This window comes from Larus michahellis, chromosome 8, assembly GCF_964199755.1.
Source record: "Larus michahellis chromosome 8, bLarMic1.1, whole genome shotgun sequence".
In the NCBI taxonomy this organism is placed as follows: domain Eukaryota; kingdom Metazoa; phylum Chordata; class Aves; order Charadriiformes; family Laridae; genus Larus; species Larus michahellis.
In genome coordinates this window covers 9767408-9785099 of record NC_133903.1, presented here as the reverse complement: position 1 = coordinate 9785099, position 17692 = coordinate 9767408, and the positions used below count along the sequence as shown (strand labels likewise).

General features: G+C 48.6%; 1 protein-coding gene across 1 annotated transcript; it reads right to left on the bottom strand.

Moving 5' to 3' along the window:
- Positions 1–11702: 11702 nt before the first annotated feature.
- ITPRIPL2 (ITPRIP like 2) lies at positions 11703–17348 on the bottom strand (the record flags this gene model as incomplete). Its single annotated transcript, XM_074599337.1, has 1 exon — positions 11703–17348. A coding segment is annotated over one exon (1521 nt), but the record flags the coding sequence as incomplete, so codon positions are not given.
- Between the last annotated feature and the right edge of the window lie 344 nt (positions 17349–17692).

Genomic DNA, 17692 nt, shown 5'->3' with positions numbered 1-17692 from the left:
CCGGCGGAGGCTGCGGGCGGGCTGGCTGGCTGCTGCCCGGCACGGCCCTGCCCTGCCCGCGGAGCTTCCGCGGGGCTGCGCGGCGCGGCGTGAGCCGCGGGTGCAACAGGTCCGCTGCAGCGCGGGCAAACACTGACCTCCAGAGGGCCCGGCGCGGAAATTCAGGGCTCGGAACCCCCCCTCGGGGACACGGCTGGGGGCGGCACGGCACGGCACGACCCGCGGCGAGCCGCCGGCAGCGCGGAAGGTGTCGGGGGGAGCAGCGGCTCGTCCGTGCGGGGCGGCGGGTCCGGGAGCGGTGGCCTGGTCTGATAAAGCAGTTTTTATAGCGGGGTTTTCCTGCAAAGAGCTCACTGTGAGAGAAGATGCTACAAGCACAGCAGAGTTTCAACAGCGATGCGGCTGGTTTATGGGCTCATGAACAAAGTTGAAACATATACACTCGCATCTTCCCAAGCAAAGATGAGGAGCTGAAGTAAGAAGAGAGCTTTTAATCCACAGACCGGACTGAGCATCACCTCGCTTCATGCTTGCACATGAATTCATGTCCTTGTGCTGACCTCTCAGGTCCTAGCCAGAGGAGATGTGGCCCAGTGATGGGACCCTCTCGGGCAAATCCCACCTGGGTTGGTGGTTGGACCTGGGGAACTCTGGTAGGAAAGTGGTCTCTTTTGAGGTCAAAGCCTTGGAAAGGGAAAGCACAGGAAAGGTGGAGGTTTGGGGCTGTTCCTCTTGAGCACCACCTCGGTACCACACAAATTACAGGCTTCCCTATGTGCTGCTATAAATGAAGGCTCCTGCCCTTGGCTTTGTAGGAAACTCTCCGGCTGTACTTCTGGCACCTTCCCGGCATGTGGATTTACACAAAACCCTGGATGGAGGCAGAGAGGCAGTGTTTTACAGCTCAGCCCAGCCAGTGGGTCAGCAGTTGTGTGCTACATGGCACTTCTCTGGCTCACACCAACCCGTTACATTTGAGTTTATTCTGGGGCATAGCAAAAACATCTCCTGCTCTGGAGAAGGGGGTACGTACAGCTGCAGGTGTTGGCCAAACTAAAACCATGGGTAGTAGCTCCTTGTAGTGAGGAGGGAGCCTCTGGGGCTGGATGGCTTTGGGAAGCTCTGGCATTACTGACCTCATTTAACATCCCGTTTAAGTTCTCATTGAATTCAATGAAAAACTCCCGTTGACTTCCGTGGGAAGGGCCATACTCCGAGTTAAAAAAATAAATTCTCTTTTTCCCCAGGGAGAGCAGCTACTGCTTTAGAAAAATAATTACCCCACTGGAGATAAGCAAGAAGAAAACCTGTAGTACTTAGTTGTTTCAGGCAGTTTCGAGCATATGATTAAACTGTGGTACAAGTTGTTTGTCAATTTTTGCTCTGCAATTCTTTTTAATTCCACTTCTTTCCAAGTGCCAGTGTTTAAAATGTCAGCCTTTACTTTGAATATCGTTGCTCTTTTCATCTTGACTCACCACCGCCTTGATGCAGCTTGCAATAAGTGAACACATGGATATTTTTTTTCCATGTTACAACGTAGTAGAGAACAGCTTAAACTTTTCAGACAGATTTTTTTGACTCTTTAAAGGCAGAATGCTGTGAGTCACAAAAGCTATGGCATGCCTTGCTATGTAAACGCTATGTGCACGTTTGTAGTTCCTCCTTCAAAAATGTTTTGGACAGAGAAAGGAAGATCCAATGCTGCATCAATTGTCACCCACTTTTTTTTTTTGGCTGACACATATAAGTATTATTGAACCCAAAAAGAAGAGCTAAAGAAGTTTATAGGGGGGTTCACTAATACTATTGCTTTTTACATGGAAAAATGCCTTTTTTTCCGCCCACATGCTTTAGTAGCAAGATAGATGTGCTTCCCTTGCACGCTCATACATATACATGCATTTAAGTGCCTTTTACACTGTTGCTTGAAGGCTTTTAGATTACAGTCTCTCAGCAAATATATTCGCTAAGCAAACACAGCTCTAACCCGAAGAATATGATGGATTCGAAACAGCAGACAGGTGGTTATTGTAAAATCTAATTTCAAATCTGCATATGGCTGATGCTCTGATTAAGCTCTGCTTCTACAGCACTCAGAATAAACAGACCCATTTGACATGATGACAACATAACCTTTGGATGTCCTTTGCTGTGCACGCTCTGTGTCTGATAAGACACATTCCATGCTTCCCACATGTAATGGCTGCAATGCAGATGGCGAGGCTTGCAAATGCAGAATTTCTGCACAGAAAACAAGGTAATTAACACTGCTTCTGCAGAACAGGATTTTATGATAGATTTCGATTCTTACTGATATTAGTACACGTTGGGAATAATATCAGCCACATCCAGAGCACGCGCTTGAATCATTGCAACCAGTCCAGCAGGGAGCAAACTCTAGCTCCAGCACAGCAAATCAGTTCAGCAGCTTCTCAGACAAACCAGAACCAGTGCGGCCAGTATTCAAAATGCCCTGTCCCAAACCCTAGTCAAAGGCTTTCAGCTGCCTCTTGCCATAAAGTTAAGGGAGAAGGGCATCACTCTGAAAAGTAGAGACAGAAAGGAAAGAAAAAAGAAAATCTGATGGCTATTTCAAAGGATTTTCATTTGAATCCTGCTAAAGCGATTGGCAGCGCTTTCTGCTGCAAGGGGGAAAGTGAGGAGAACAGTGGCGGTGCAAGATAAGATGAGATGTCTTACTCTGCTCTTCATATGCCAAATCCTTATCATCATCACTTGAGCCTGCTGGAATAGCCGGCTACCACTCTGCCTAAAAATAAGCTTCTTATCTCCAGATGTGTTTATAAATGGCAAGCCATTGTACCCGGTGCTTCCCCACTGCTGTTGTCAGCCCATAAAGGTCCGGCTCCGCTCTGTCATTAAAGGATTAGCTTCGTTCCCCCACAGCATCAATCCCAACAACAAAGGCATCTTCGATTCACTCTTCCAGAGCCATCTCTAGCAACGTGTTTGTCTCCTTGTGGGTTTCATGGAAATGCAGTTTCCCACTGTGGTTTTTCAGGCCTTGTTCTGCCTTGAGTTTGTGCGGTGAAGAGGCAAGTCCAGGAGGTTTTATTCAGGAAGTTCTGGGCAACTGGGAGCAGGACTGTCGCCTGCACCTGGGAGAGATGAAGAGCTAGTGGGCACTGATGCAGAGACCCTGAGCAGTGGAACGGCACACAAAGAAAACTGGGTAAATACCTCTATTTGGGAGCTCAGCCAGGCTCTGAGAAGCAGATCTACCCCAGCTGTCGAAGCAGAGAGCAGCAAACTCTACTCACCTGCCTTTGCTCCCAGCTGTGTCCCAGCAGAGACCTGACACGCCGCGCAGGCGAGAGGGACAGTTTGCTCCGGGCAGGACAGCTCTGCCTCGCAGGCCCCACACCTCATGGTCTTCCGGCAGCAAGGATTAGCTTTGACTGTGCTGTAGGATCCTGTATGTATTCCTGCTCTAGGACTGACTTGGTTTTAGGCTCTGTGTTGTCCTTTGTTACACGTGCAGAAAACGCCTGAAGTGACCTGAGCCGAGGTCTGCTTCCTCTGATGGCAAAGGCACAAGCTAAAGCCCTCCGGCTGCCCGCCCGGGCCCATGTGCTGATCCCTTCACTCCCTTCTCCCAGTTCCCACACAGGAGTGTGCCCAGACAGCTTTGTTTGGAGTAGGGAAAGGCTATCCCCTCTCCCAGCTCATTCCCGGTACGCTCCAGGGGTCGGCAGGAAGCCTGGGCCCCCAGTGCCCCCATCCCAGGCTCTGGCCCCTTGAGGCAGGCGAGGGTCAGAGCAGCGGGGCTCGTGCCAGCCATGATGCAGTTTCCAGCAGAAACCGGGCTGACATCAGTGTGGCAGACACAGATTCCAGCTAGTGACAAAAGGGGAAGGTGCTACAACCCATTTCCATGACTCATCCAGCCTTTGGTCCCCACCATCTCTAAATTAGCCCGTCAACTCCACAGACACCTGTGAATCTCCCTGATTTAAAGCCAAGTTACTATTTCCCAGGCTTCTGTGTTTTCTGTAGCCAACTGTTCTTTATCTCACATTGCTGTATTGTATTACATCCTCCTTCTCTGCAATTTTCCTCAGCTCTTATCCCTTTCTGGTTTGGCATTACCTACCCCAGGATCTCCCTCTTGCCATATCTCCCGTACCCGACTCCCGGCCGAGGCAGGAGGAAAGCGTGGGTGCTCCCCCAGCTTGTCGCTGTGCCCTGGAAAGCGCTCTTCTGCTTCTCTTCAGAAACAGCCTCTGCTGATGCTGCATCTTCTGCAGCGCATCTGGATTATTAACTGGCCACCTGGCAGCTCCCTAATTGGCAATATCAGTAAAAGCACATTTTTCTCTTTTCTTAAGTCTCCAGATAAAGTGGCCAAATTTGATCTAAAATCCTCAGATCCTCATTGCCTCATATAATTTATAATGGCCTTGCTTATGCCATAAAAATTACAGCTACTCTCTTGCACTCACACGCTTTCTATTTTGTCTTTAACATACGTTCTGGCAGGGAACTGAGTGACGCAGCATAATCTGCTAAAGCTATTTCTATAGTAAACAGAGATAAAAACCACAGCCAAAGGGCACGCAGCCTCGGAGGAAGCAGGCACCGCGTATTATTGTATCAAGCGCTCGAATCCAAGTTCCTGCTCAAAGGAAACCTGTCCCCGGAGGGAGCTGTCGCCGCCCGGCAAAGTCGTGCTGGGTTCCGACGCACCAGTGTCTCAGCAGCAGGGTCATCGCAGCACAGCCCTCGGTGGCTTTACACGGCGTCACTAGTGCGAGCCAAGCGTTACCAGCAGTGTTGAAGGCAAAGGGTGACTGCTAGGTCATGTGTAAATACGAATTTGAGGTCGTGTTCTTTTGACGACCTAATCTTGAAGTAAAGAGGGGACCTCCGTGGACACTTGCAGTGTCCCCCCTGACTCAGTGCAATTCCAGCAGCGGGAGAGTCCCGCAGGGCACTGCCAGGGCTCTTCTGCTTTGGAACTCGCTCCCTGCTTTTAGGCCAAAAAAACTTGGATACGGTACACTTTGGGTGATGCTAAAAAGCCGGAGTATTTTCAGACTTCCGAGGAGAGAATGTTGTATTTATAGGGAAGTTCAGCTTTTCAGTTGCTTTTGTAATTCATTTTGTTTTCGACTGGTTTATTCAAGCCGTAGGGCTGAGGAGTTAGCTGCTAGATTTCTTTTCCAGGCTCACATTTCTAACTGTTTGCAGACATAGGACAGAGCTATTTTTGTAATATAAATCATTACAGAGAGAATATCTCCCAGTCCCCACTGAAGCAAATTCCTAAGGAAGTGAGCTCTATTTTTATAGAAAATTTCAACTTAGTATTTGTTCTAATCTAAAGTCTGAGAAACAAGCAACATCAGCCTTTCTGAAGCCAAGAGGTAGCATCTCCCTTTCTCGAGAAGAAAAATCCAGCAGGAGAGTGATTCCTACTGGGAGATGGATGGGAATCGGACACAGCTTCCCAAGCCCCAGGGGATGCAGCAGGACCCCAGCGAGGGGGACTGAGCAAATGGGGCACAGAGCCCAGGTCTCCAGAGTGACACAACTTTAGAGATAAAGATACTCAAGATACTTCCAGTGCCCATCTTAAAAGGTAAGAAGGTATCTTCTAAAAAGGTCAGAGTGTGGGATCTTATAGAATAAGGCAAACTCAGTCTCACGCTCGCTCAAGGTCATCCCCCTGAGACTCGGGGATAAAATTGTAAGATAAATGCTGAGGCTTCTGGTTGCATTGCAAACTCACAGATGACTTTCGTTAGAAGAACAGTCTCATGGAAGCTGTTTGAAAAACTCTTCCCATTTGATTCACACTGATTTAATAAGTCACATTTTTAAATACTCCTTTCCTATTCATATGAACATTAAAACCTATATCAGACCTAGAAGGAGGAGGGGGAGGAATTGGTATTTACAGTTTTCTCCTTTCCAGAAGTGGCTTAAAGTTGTAAGTTAACACAGGAACAGATGTGGTCAAGCAGACTTTCTTCAACTGCATCAGCAAGGCTTGCTAACTGAGCCCCGGGGCTGCGCAGCTGTAAAACATAGCAAAAGTTATCCAAAACTATTTAAATATGGCTGGTAAGAGAAAAGCTTTTAAATTATAAAACAAATGACCAAAACAGAAAAATAGAGATTGCTTAAAGCTTTTGGAAAAAACAGCATCAACAGCAATAAAAACGCTTCTGAGCGGCGAAGGAACAGCTACGGGGATGAGTTTAGGATCGTTCAGCTGCAAATACCAAATCAGCGTTTGCTCAAACATGCCCACGTCGACTTCACCATTCAACAGGTTCAAAAGGGCAGGACTATTTTTATTACAAAAGGCTCCATTTCCAATCGTCCCCTCACAGCAGCAGAGACCGTTACATCTGGTTTTCTCATCTCATTAAGCAGATGTGCAAAATACTGTATTACGCAGCAGAGCTAAACTGGGTGGGTTAAAGGGGTAATTTGCATTCTAAAAGCACTGCAATGCTTCAGCTGAGAAATATATGGAATTACTGAGTATTTCTGCCTCGGAGGGACCTCAGTTTTGCCTGTCTGTTTCTGTTGTTCGATTCTTTTTCCCTATTCCCCGTGCCTATGCGTTTACCCTGCAGTGTTTTTTACTGGGATGCAGCTCTGCTGAAGACAGAGCCTGTAAATCCAGCTAAATACAACCAATACAAATGAGCCAAGTCCTTTCCAAATTAAAATTTCCTTCTCACGAGGAATCTCTTCTCTGGACGCTAACGGAAACCAAAAATCACTACACAGAGCAACACACTGTGCTTTCCGCCCTTCAAATTCAGAGCCGTACTTGCAAGGTAAACCCGTCTCCATCACAGACCAAGCCAACCTCGTATACAAAAGTCTGCTGAATCATAGAATCTTCATGGTTGGAAAGGATCTTTGAGATCATCGAGTCCAACCAAACAACCTACAATCTCTGCCACTAGAAATCCAGGTGATAAAATCCCTCCTTGCTGCTGGGCGTTCCCATGGGTGTCCGACTGAACAAACCTGTTTGTATGGATGAGACAGTAACACGTTTGCTCTCGGGTTTGCTCCCAATATTACATGGGGAGCAGCACATTACGTTCCTCCTCCCATATTGCGCCCACCAACTTGCAGCTGATCAGGTGGTGCTGCCATGGAAGATGTCTCTGCTCCTGAGCAATGTCCTGGTGCGGGTCCAGCCCCATCTGCTGCCCCATCACACTGTGCCAGTAGCTCAGCCAGCATCACCTGCCATCACGGGTGGTGAACCGCATGCCCACTGACCTCAGAAAAGCAGTTTATACGAGTCAAGGACTGCGTTAGCCCTTTCCCAAGGGAGGAAGGTCACTTGTCCACCTCCCTGCAGCATCCCTTTTACAGCATTGAACTGGGGACCTCGTTAGCAACGTAAAAAGGTTTCCAAGCAGAAAAGGGAAAAAAAGTAAATCTGATCTCATCCTGGCCTCCTCCCCCACTGGAAGAAACAGAGCGTCTGCAGGCAGTGCGCAGTCGCCATCCTGTCCCCATTCCACTGGGATGCCATTAAAAGGTTATGAAAATACTGGGCAGGAGGGAGAAGGGAGTTATCCGTCCGCTCCCTTCGCTGCAAGGACCTGCCTCCTCTGCAGGCCCAGACCCGTCACGGAGGGGAAAAATCCACTGAAAACAAACCCTAACTGCTCTCGAGCGGCAAAGACATGCCAGAGCAGCCAGGACAGCGTACCCTGGTATGTGCAGGCTCCTGTATTCAATCAGAATGGCACATTATCCACCCAAAATTAACTTCTGCTCTGCAACTCGCAGGTTTCTGGAGCAGCTGTGTTTGCTAATCACCAAGGGCAAGAATTTTTATTCAAATAAAATACCTGTGCACTTCACATGCAGCTACTCCAATGGCAGTCAGGCAAACAGATACTCCAACTCTTGTGCTCCCAGAGCCCTTTGATATGAAAGTCTCATTATAAAGGTCTTTATCAGCCATAGAGATGAATTTCACCACCAAAAAGGCCTTTTTTGAGGTAGCAGACGTCGTACCCCTCCAGCTGCCGGAGATGGGTGAGCAGTGCTTTCACCAGCTGACATTTCAGAAGGGAGAAAGCCGTGCTCAAACCACGTCTTCTTCCAGAAAAGCTACAAGCCCTGAAAGCTTTGGCCAAAGAAGTTCATGCAAATCCCGGAGTTAGCCCTCAGGAAAGCTGTCACCTTGCCCACTAAGGGCTGACTCTTCTGACGACCATTCAGTTAGTCTCCATCTGCCCCAAGGGGGTGCACCTGCCCCTCCTTCCCTACTTTCCCCTTTCTCCCACCATCTCCCCGCCAGCTTATCTACACGGACGTTTCTGTTGTCACTCTAAGTTGGATACTAATTTCATCCCGCAGCATCTCATTATAATTAGCTCTTAATTGCCACTTAACACAGGGATCATTTTGCAAGACCATAACGATTCTTCCTTGAGGAATTATGTGAGCGTTGAAAGCTCATTATGTGCCCCTAAAAACGCTTTGGGTAATGAGAATGATTTCAAGAGGCAAATTTAAAACACCACTGCTCACACAAGCTCTGGATTTGCACGGTTTCTTTGAGCACTACTAGCATTTCCAAGGAGAAAAGCACACAATTCAGCATGTTTTGCTGACAGGCTCCCTCCCCCTGGCATCCACCATGTCTTTATACTGAAAGTGGGAACATTTTAAGGAGCACCTGTAAAATGCGAGGGGTAAATGCCTCAGGACAGTTGCGTTGCTCAAATAGCTTCTGGGAAAACACTTACAGTCTCCGTACAGAAATACTTTTTGGAGAAGTGCCCGTGATTCACAGTCCTTATGACTAGTGAGTTTCTTCTTTTTGAAACAGACTTAAACAGGCCTCCAAGCGTGTATGACAAAAGAAGATGCTCGGAAGATACACCAATACCCTCACACAACCATGTCTTTGGCAGCAGCCCCTCCACCAGTGGGCAGACCCAGAGCCAAGAGCGGCGTGAAATACCAGCTCGAGGAAGACCCCGAGCAACACCTCCCCATAGACACCAAGCCTGCACAACCTATTTAAAATCAAGTAAAAGTCTATAACGTGCCTGTTGATGCCTAAACGTGGTCCTAGGAGGCGAATTTCCAAGGAGCCATATGAATATATTCCTAAATGCATCGTACAGACCAGAGAAGTCTTTTGCAACAGAAATAGAGGAATGAGTCATTTCCTCTGTAGCTGCTGCTCCGGCGCTTCGCTTGCACAGGCAGCGGAGCGGCTCCCTGCGCCATGCCAGCAGGAATTAGGAAAATCAGGAGCGGCTTCCAGCATACGTAAACCTAGCTGAATTTTGACCAGGACTTGTCTTTAAAACCAGTGATCCCAGATTGTCATCTGGCATAGCAGAGGAGACAGATGCGCAAATGGTTCCCAAGCACTCCCTCCCTTGATGGGAGTATTGTATTTCAGCGTTTCAATTTTGCACAGAATAAAACATTGGAAGAGTGAGCAGGGAGGTGCACTCCTCCTTGCCCTCCCCTGAAGCATGGCTAGTAAGCACGATAATTTGCCAGTAAATTCAGCTCTAAGTTTCTCTTCTCCCCTACTTGAAACTGGAAAGGACGGGACTGAAACAGCAGTGGAGAAGTGGGTTTTCTTGTTGGATTTTGCTACTGTTCTTCCGCTGTTCCTACAGCCAGCAGGTTTCTATCAGAACAGCAAGACTCTTCAAAGTAACTTTTCCACTTTCTCCACTAGAAATCCATCACAAGCTTAATTTTTCATCCTTAATTTGATAGCTAGTAACCTTCACAGCATAATCCCCATCGCTCCTGTCTTCTTGATTCCTTACCTCCCTTTTTCCATTTTCCCATCCAGATTATTCATAAACTCTTTGTGGCAGGAACAGAAGCCTATAGAGGCTCACAAGTATCATGAAAACACTAGCAAACCCTTATTACAGCCAGTCCAGCCCCAAGAACTGATTATTCCATATGCGGCTTTGGTCCTGGTTTTAGGCGGAAAAAATTTCCCAGGGGTTTCAAGAAATGCACGCCTGTAACTTGAGCACACGGAAATTTTCTGAGTCTCTGAATCAGCACTGCTATCCTTTAAGGGGAAAAAAAATAAGGCTTCCTTAACACAGAAGACTGGTACATGATGGCATTTGATGCATAAGTGTTTGTAACAACCTTTAAAATTTTGGGGTGTAAATTGTTATTTGAATCCTACCAGACTGTCGCACAGATACAGAACATACGTTATCTATAGCTCTATTACGGTGCTTTGAATCTCTCATAAAGGAGTTGCAAACATGCCAGTTCTTGGTTACATATTTAAAACAGGACAGTGCAGGCACGTACACCCGAGCACAGGTAGCTTCTTAATTAGGCATACCATATGTTTGAGAAACCCACGACGGTAACATAACGTACAGGCAGATCTATGCATGGTCAGCCCTCCATATCCTGCTTATTTCGGAGTTGGGATCTACTCAGACCCCTCGAGTAAGCAGAGCGCTGTGCTCTGAAGCATCAGCAAGCACTGAAGGTGAATCCACATGCTTAAAGGGGTGCAGGTCCATGCCCTACGTCGACCGCTGGCTTCCCAGTGCTATCGGCCCAACAAAAGTGGGGCTGGCTGCTTTTCTGCCAGCTGCTCAAATTAGTTATCATCAGTCAGAATGTCACTTACCTCAGGGAAGACTCACCAGGCAGACATTTGAAGAGGTGACACAGGAAATAAACCAGCCTAGAAATGCAAGTTTCTCATGTCTGAACTCTTTTGGAGCCTTATGAAAATTAGATGCACAAATAAGAGTCCCTTCCGCTCCAGACAGCTTTAACTTGCATTAGCAGTACTTAATCAGCAAATTCACTACTGACCTTGGCTGCATTACAAGAGAGGTATTTGCACAGGGATGGAAAGACTTTAAACAATTTATCCAATGACTTGGATGCAAACAGGCTTTTCTTTAAACACCAAGCATGCAAGCCCTTAGGCCAGTTAATTTTTTGTTAACAGATTTATCACGAAAGGAAACTCCTATGTTTCTTTAATGATTTTCTGCTGAATAGAAACTCCGGCTTCCAACCGAGAAATATTTCAGAGCAAGGAATGAATGGAGACCAGAGGATAGTTATTGCTTTTAAAGGAAGCCATTAATACAAGATAATGTTATTAAAGACGTAAAGATCTAAATACACTTCCGCTGCGTTGACTTGAGTGACTGAATGCCGACACCAAAGGAATGACATTCTTCCAGCCTTTGCCAGCCATTCTTTCCAGTCTTTCACCGTTAGCCAGCTGGGCCGCCTCAGCGCTGTACCGATGACTGCTGCCCCGCTCACAGAAGCTACTCTCTGCAAGGCAAGAGGCAGGCACACGAAGATCTGGAGATAGTTATTTTCAGCCTAGCTTTGATTAAAATGCTAGGGGTCTTGCTGTTATTTCTTTCTTTAATAGGGAACATCGGCACAAGCCACGAGCGTACAGTTCTGGCATCTTACCAAAGACTAATAAAAGGACAGGTAACTTGCTGGCCCATCTACCATAGAACTCCCGCTGGCTCCAGCAGGACTTTTTCCATATGTAATAAAGCTGTGACCTACGCGGTTTGGAACGGAGACATATCTGTACATGCCATGCTGAAAAGCTCACGCAGATACTGTGAAACGAAGGTGAAGTCCTAGCTCTTCATCAAGCACCAGAAAAAGCAGATTTTATGCAACGACCTGAAACTGGAGCCAGGGAAACCAGAACTGAATCCTTGTTAACCCCTGAGCAAGACAGCCACAAACCCCAACGTGCTCCATTTCAAAAGTCAGCAACACCACAGACGGTGCCAGCTGCGCTCTAGCCTCTCTCCTGGCTCTCCTCCCGTATCCCTCTGCACAACTCCCAAGGCGTTGACTTCCTGCTTTCCCAGGGTTTTGCCACTTTAGTAGTCTCCTCCTACAGAGCACATAAACCTGTCGATCATAGTTTTGTGGCTGCAGGCAGCTTTTACTGAAAAAAAAAAAAACAAACCAAAGAATTTAAATCTTGAGGCATAGATGCTTTAAAACAGCTGTTTATTACTACAGTGAAAAATTAAAGCAAAACCACCAACTTCTAATAGAAACAGTAAAAGTGCAAATGTATTTTGATATTAAATAGGAAATGAATTTATAAATGTTTAATTAAAATGGGCTGACACTTTGAGCCTCTAATTTTTTTTTTAAAGAAAAAAAAACAACAATAGCAGCTGCACACTTTAGTTTAATCTTTGGTCTGATTATTAACCAGCAAAAAATAGTTGTACCAAGAATGTCCATTGCAAAAAGACACTTAAAATTTACATTACTCAGCAGAGATTCAAAATCAAGAGGAATGTTTTCAAGATATTTAGTCAGATAAGAAATAATGATGTCTTTGAGAAATACATAACATTTTTCAATACAAAATGAAGTCACATATATGCATTTTGGTACTGTAAATAAACTTATTCTCTTGCAGGTCTGACTCCTCTTCCAAATCAATGTTCAATAAAAACAACTTCATTTGCACAGTCTTTGGAAAATGAGCTTGCAGATAAAGAGAACCGAGAACCCACATTAGTGCTAAATAACACGCGCTTTCTTCTGTGTTTGTGTTTCAGTTTACACGCACACAGGCAACCATGCTGAACCTACGATACACTATAACAGTTATGCTGTTAAACAAATAGGTATTCATAACTTTGTTCTGTGTACAGTATCCATGGGCTGGGAGAAGAGGGAGAAGGCAAAAGGCCCATGGGATTACTCATGCAGGTCAAGCTGTCTGTACACCTCCTTGTAGATAAGGCCCTATAACAGCCCTGGGACGCTGCGGGTACCGGTGCTGTCACGTTTGTTGTGGAGTAAGAGGAACACCATAACAGAACCCAACTTTATCAGCTCCTTTTGTCAATCGTATTCATGAATGCATGCTTTATAGCAGATAAAGAAAATATACTTAATATCTCAGCTGTGCAAGCAAGCCACAAGTTAGTCTAAGAGATCTTCTCAGACCTCCCACCACTTGCGCGCACCCTGCCTTACTGGCAGGAAGCCCCCTCCTCAAGAAGGCTTGCCCAAGCCTAATGTTAAAGCAAACACATACATTGTCTCCCATCACCGGCCACCACAAACTCAAAACTGCCTTGCTGAGCAAAAACTCACACTGAAGATCTGCCTACATGGCTAATAAACTGAGGGTTTGCCTCACTGTTCAGCCCTGATGGATTCAACCACTTTGGAAAATATTTGGAAATACTGCCAAAGCAAAACCCACGTAAATCTCTCCTCCCCACACTCCAAACGTGCCTTGCTTTCAATAATTCTCATCCAATTTTATCCCCACGTCCTTTGGCTTGTTTGCAGCACGTCTTCACTGAGAGTTTACCATCATTCTCACTCACCCCTCAGCCCAACTTTCATCTTCTAAGCTATTTATATTCTCCACCATCTCTCCTTGTCATGCATTTCCTGATGCAACGGTCTTTTCCTGGTATTACTACATTTTAGTGAGAAAATCCTTACCAAATCTACTAGATTTCCATGTATTGCAGCAATACCAAATACACACCAAACATGCATCTCTTCTTCAGATAAAAGATCACTTTTCAGAGACAGGGATGCACAGTGATGTAAACAAACCGACAGCTGACTGAAGTGGTTATGATGACAGAATTAACAGCTAAAGGGTTTTTACGTCAAGAGTTCAGGCAGCCACAATACCCTGGGCCGGTCATCTAGTCCTTCTTTGGGCAAAAGATTCAATGGCATCGATTGCAGAATTCCATTTTATTTCAAACACCAAGAAACGCAAGTCTGCAAAAATAGTATGTGTCATGGTCTACCACCATGAAAAAAAATCAAAACACCAAGGTAGCTCACTTAGCCTTAAATACCATGTGCAAAGAACATTTGATCAATACTACCTATAAATACACTATCTGTATTTGTAGAAAGAAGCACAGTGCTTCATTTATAAAAATAACCCAACTTGCGGGTGTGACCTAGGCTACAATTACCTGAAAATAAGACTGCAAGAGCAGTTAAAAAAATACACAGAAGTAGGCAAACATCTGCCTAGGGAGTGTTTCTATTTAGAAAAATAGATCTCTCTAGATTTTGTAAAAGTTTGTTTTGTGCTCTGGTGCATAGAACTGTGAATAAAACACACCGGTATCTTTACATACATCAGGGAGAGGAGAAGTATATTAGTAACTTCAAGTTATCCTAAAGCTTCCCAGAAGTTATACGCGGTCATTTGTAATTCATTTCAGACCACTCACCTAGGACACGGTACAGTGGGTAACAAGGCACACACTCAGTTTCCTGAGTGCCAGCAACTCAGTAACACATTTTGGGTCTTAATATATAAAATACTTGAGCAGGTGACCCAATAAAGCAAGAATTTTAAATTCTGAATTTGCTGACACCCTGGGACACATCAGGTTCCTGTACCCCAGGTACCAGCACCAGGAGCTATGGTCACTTGCAGAGCTGGCTGTGTTACGACTCGCCAAGTTATTCCAGTAACTGGGATATCACCATGCAAGAAGTGGAATATTTAGAGAACATCAGAATCCATAGCCTAAGACTGCCACTGTACCATGAATTAGAGCTAAATAATTTTAGAGCTAAATAATTTTGGAGTACCCTGAAATATTTCACTTCATCCTCCCCACAATAAGGCAACAATTTGCTATAGCACAGCACGAGAAAATCCCATCAGGTTATTTGGTCAGAACACTGCCACAATCAGACAACTGGTCAGGCAGTCATCCAAACATCCCACCAAACTCCGACCAGAGAGCCGGAGGGCGCAGCAGTCAGCTTACGGCACTGAGATTTGGACTGGTTTAAGTTTGTTCCAAAGAAAAAAACAAAACAAAACAAACCCCAGAATTTCTTTGTTTTGTTGTTGGTCCTTGAGGTAAAGCAAATTCTAACAAAATAATACTCAAAGCTAGGAAAAAAAAAAGTCTCAACAAGAACCCACAAACAAATGAACCTCAGTATTTCCTTAAAAGGTTTTCCTCAGGATGATTCAAAATCATCCCTTTAACAAAATACTAATGCCTCCTCCATAGCAAGTATTTAGTGCAGCCAATTATCCTAAAAAGAAGGCCTTTGTGAAAATAAAGTGCTATTTGTTTCCTTTTATCTATATTTCAATCCTTCAGTATAACCTTCACTTGAACACAGAAACGCGCAACTAGGTTCTTCATGCTCTTATCGGAGAGGTTTTGCATCTTCCCTCAATCTTACGTTAACACGCGCAATGTATTTCTATTGAGCACGATGTATTCAATTACACAGGAAATTTAAAGCATGTCATTGAGCATTTCAAACTGTGATCAACACCCATGCTCTAGTGCTCATCGCATTTTAAGAGCGCCTTGGTACATTGTGGGGTGTGGGGGGGTGTTTGCACTTATAGGACTTTTAAATCCCAAATGGATTTTGTATCATAAAAAGCAAATCTCAGAAAAAGGTCAATTTTGCCACTAAGACAACAAGTTAACATGGATTTCCAGAAATGTCAGTCTGAGGCTGTTAAAGTTATGTTTGCAAACAGTCAACCGTATGTAAGGCTTCTTGTCGAAGCCATTTCCCCAGAAATTTCACAATTTTCCCATGAACGACCAACGAGATTAAAAAACAAGAATCACAATTTCTTTAAGTCTTGGCCTCTGGTTTCCTAGTTTTCTCAGGTCAGGGACAAAACCACAGAACCACATTTAAACAGTCCCACCCTCCCCAGGCAGACATGGGCTCTCAACAGACGGGCAGGCTGGGAGCACCCGCTGCCCTGGCAGTGTCCGTGGGTGACACCAGCTCACCCGGCCAATGACTCACTCTCCCAGTGGCTCCTGCCTGGCCTCAGCAACATGTCGGCACGGGGTGGGCGCTGGTCGCAGGTACCGGGGGCTGCTGTACATCCTGATGATGTGCGGGGCCTGGAACCAGGTGTTGATCAGCTGGAAGGCGGCCAGGTCCAGCGTGGCCCCGTCGAAGGCTGCTAGCAAGTTCACGGGGGTGGCTTCCTTGAGGAATCGGGGCAGCGCCACGGCTTCGGGGAGGCTGGCGTTGCCCAGGAAGAAATGCATCAGCACCTGCTTGCGCAGGCAGTCCCTGAGGTACAGCACCAGGTCCTCCAGCCGCTCCACCAGGAACCGCTCATCCCAGGCCTCCAGGGGCCCCTGCAGCAGCAGGGAGAAGAGGGCCGTCTTCAGCACGTAAGAGGAGAGCACCCGGCCCCATTGGGAGCTGAAGGGCTCCTCCAGGCCCTGTCCGCGGAGATCCCGCAGGCCCTTGAGGATCTGCAGGCACTTGAGGTGGCAGGAGGAGGCCGGGGCCTGCTCCTTCAGCCAGCTCAGCAGCCGCTGCTCCTGACGCGAGGCGTTGAGGCCCCAGAGGGCCTCGGGGGCCAGGGGGCCCTGCAGACCCTCAGGCGGCAGGGCCGTGAGGTAGAGCGCGTCGCCGAGAGGGATGGCGGGGATGAGGCGCACGGCCATGGAGATGTGGCAGCAGACATAGTCGGAGCAGGGCAGGATGTGCAGCGTAGGCGGGTGCCCGGGGCAGGCCGAGAGGCTGATGCGGCAGCGCTCCTGCAGGCGGTACCGCACAGCGCCCAGGCACCGCTGCAGGTGGCCCTGGAACCAGCGCAGCACCAGCCCCGAGGAGAGGTGGCTGCGGCCCTGCAGCTCCACGCAGAAGCCCTCGGCGAAGGGCCGGTAGCGGCGCGGACAGCTGGCCCTCGCCCGCAGGCCGCAGACGAAGGCGCCGCGTGTCCCCAGCCCCTCGGCGGAGCGCGGCTGGGGCTCCAGGTGTGGCGGCAGCCGCAGGGGCACCAGGATGTCGAAGCAGTCGGGGCTGCGCACCTTGTGCTGCTCGTAGGCGCTGCCGATGCGGACGAAGTCCCCGCGCAGGCTGAGGGCCAGCGGGCCGGGCTGCAGCCCCTGCGCCTTGGCGGCGCGCACCAGCTCGGCCACGACGCGCCCGACGTGCGCCTTGCTGTGGCCCAGCACATGGGGCGAGAGCCGCAGCTGCCGCCCGTAGAAGCTCTCCAGGGCGCTGCGCCGCGACCCCGCCGCCGCCGCCGCCGCCCGGACCCCGCCGGGTCTGGGGCTGCCGCCGCCGCAGCAGCGGGCCAGCAGGCAGCCCAGCAGCAGCAGCGCCGAGCCCTTGAGGAGCGGGACGGAGCCCGCCTCCGCCGCGCCCTCCCCGGCCGCGCCGCCCCGCAGGGCCTGGTAGAGGCAGAGGAGCGCGGTGCAGACGCCGGTCACCAGCGGCCACACGAGCCGTAAATTGAGGGTGTAGACGGGCAGGGCGCGGCGGGGGGTCGGCCCACGGGGGTGGCCGCCGCCCGGCCCCGCGGGCGAGGAGCGCCCGCCCCCGCCGCCGCCGCCCCCCTCCTCCGCCCCGGCCGCCCCCAGCGCGGGCCGCGCCGCTACCCCCCGCCCCGTCGCCGCACGCCCCCCCTGCCTCTTGCCGCCGCCGCCGCTCCGCTGCGAGCCTTCCTCTTCCGAGGGAAGCGGCGCCGCGTCAGCCGGCGGAGTGAGCTCAGAGGAAATGCCACGGGCGGCGGGCCCGGCCGCGGCGTGAGGGCCGGGGGCGTTGTCCGCCCCCGGGGGCCGGACCGACGGCCCGGGGCCGCCCGTGGGGCGGGGAGCGACGCCGCCCGCTCCTTCCCGCCGCCGTCGCCGCCCTGAGGGAG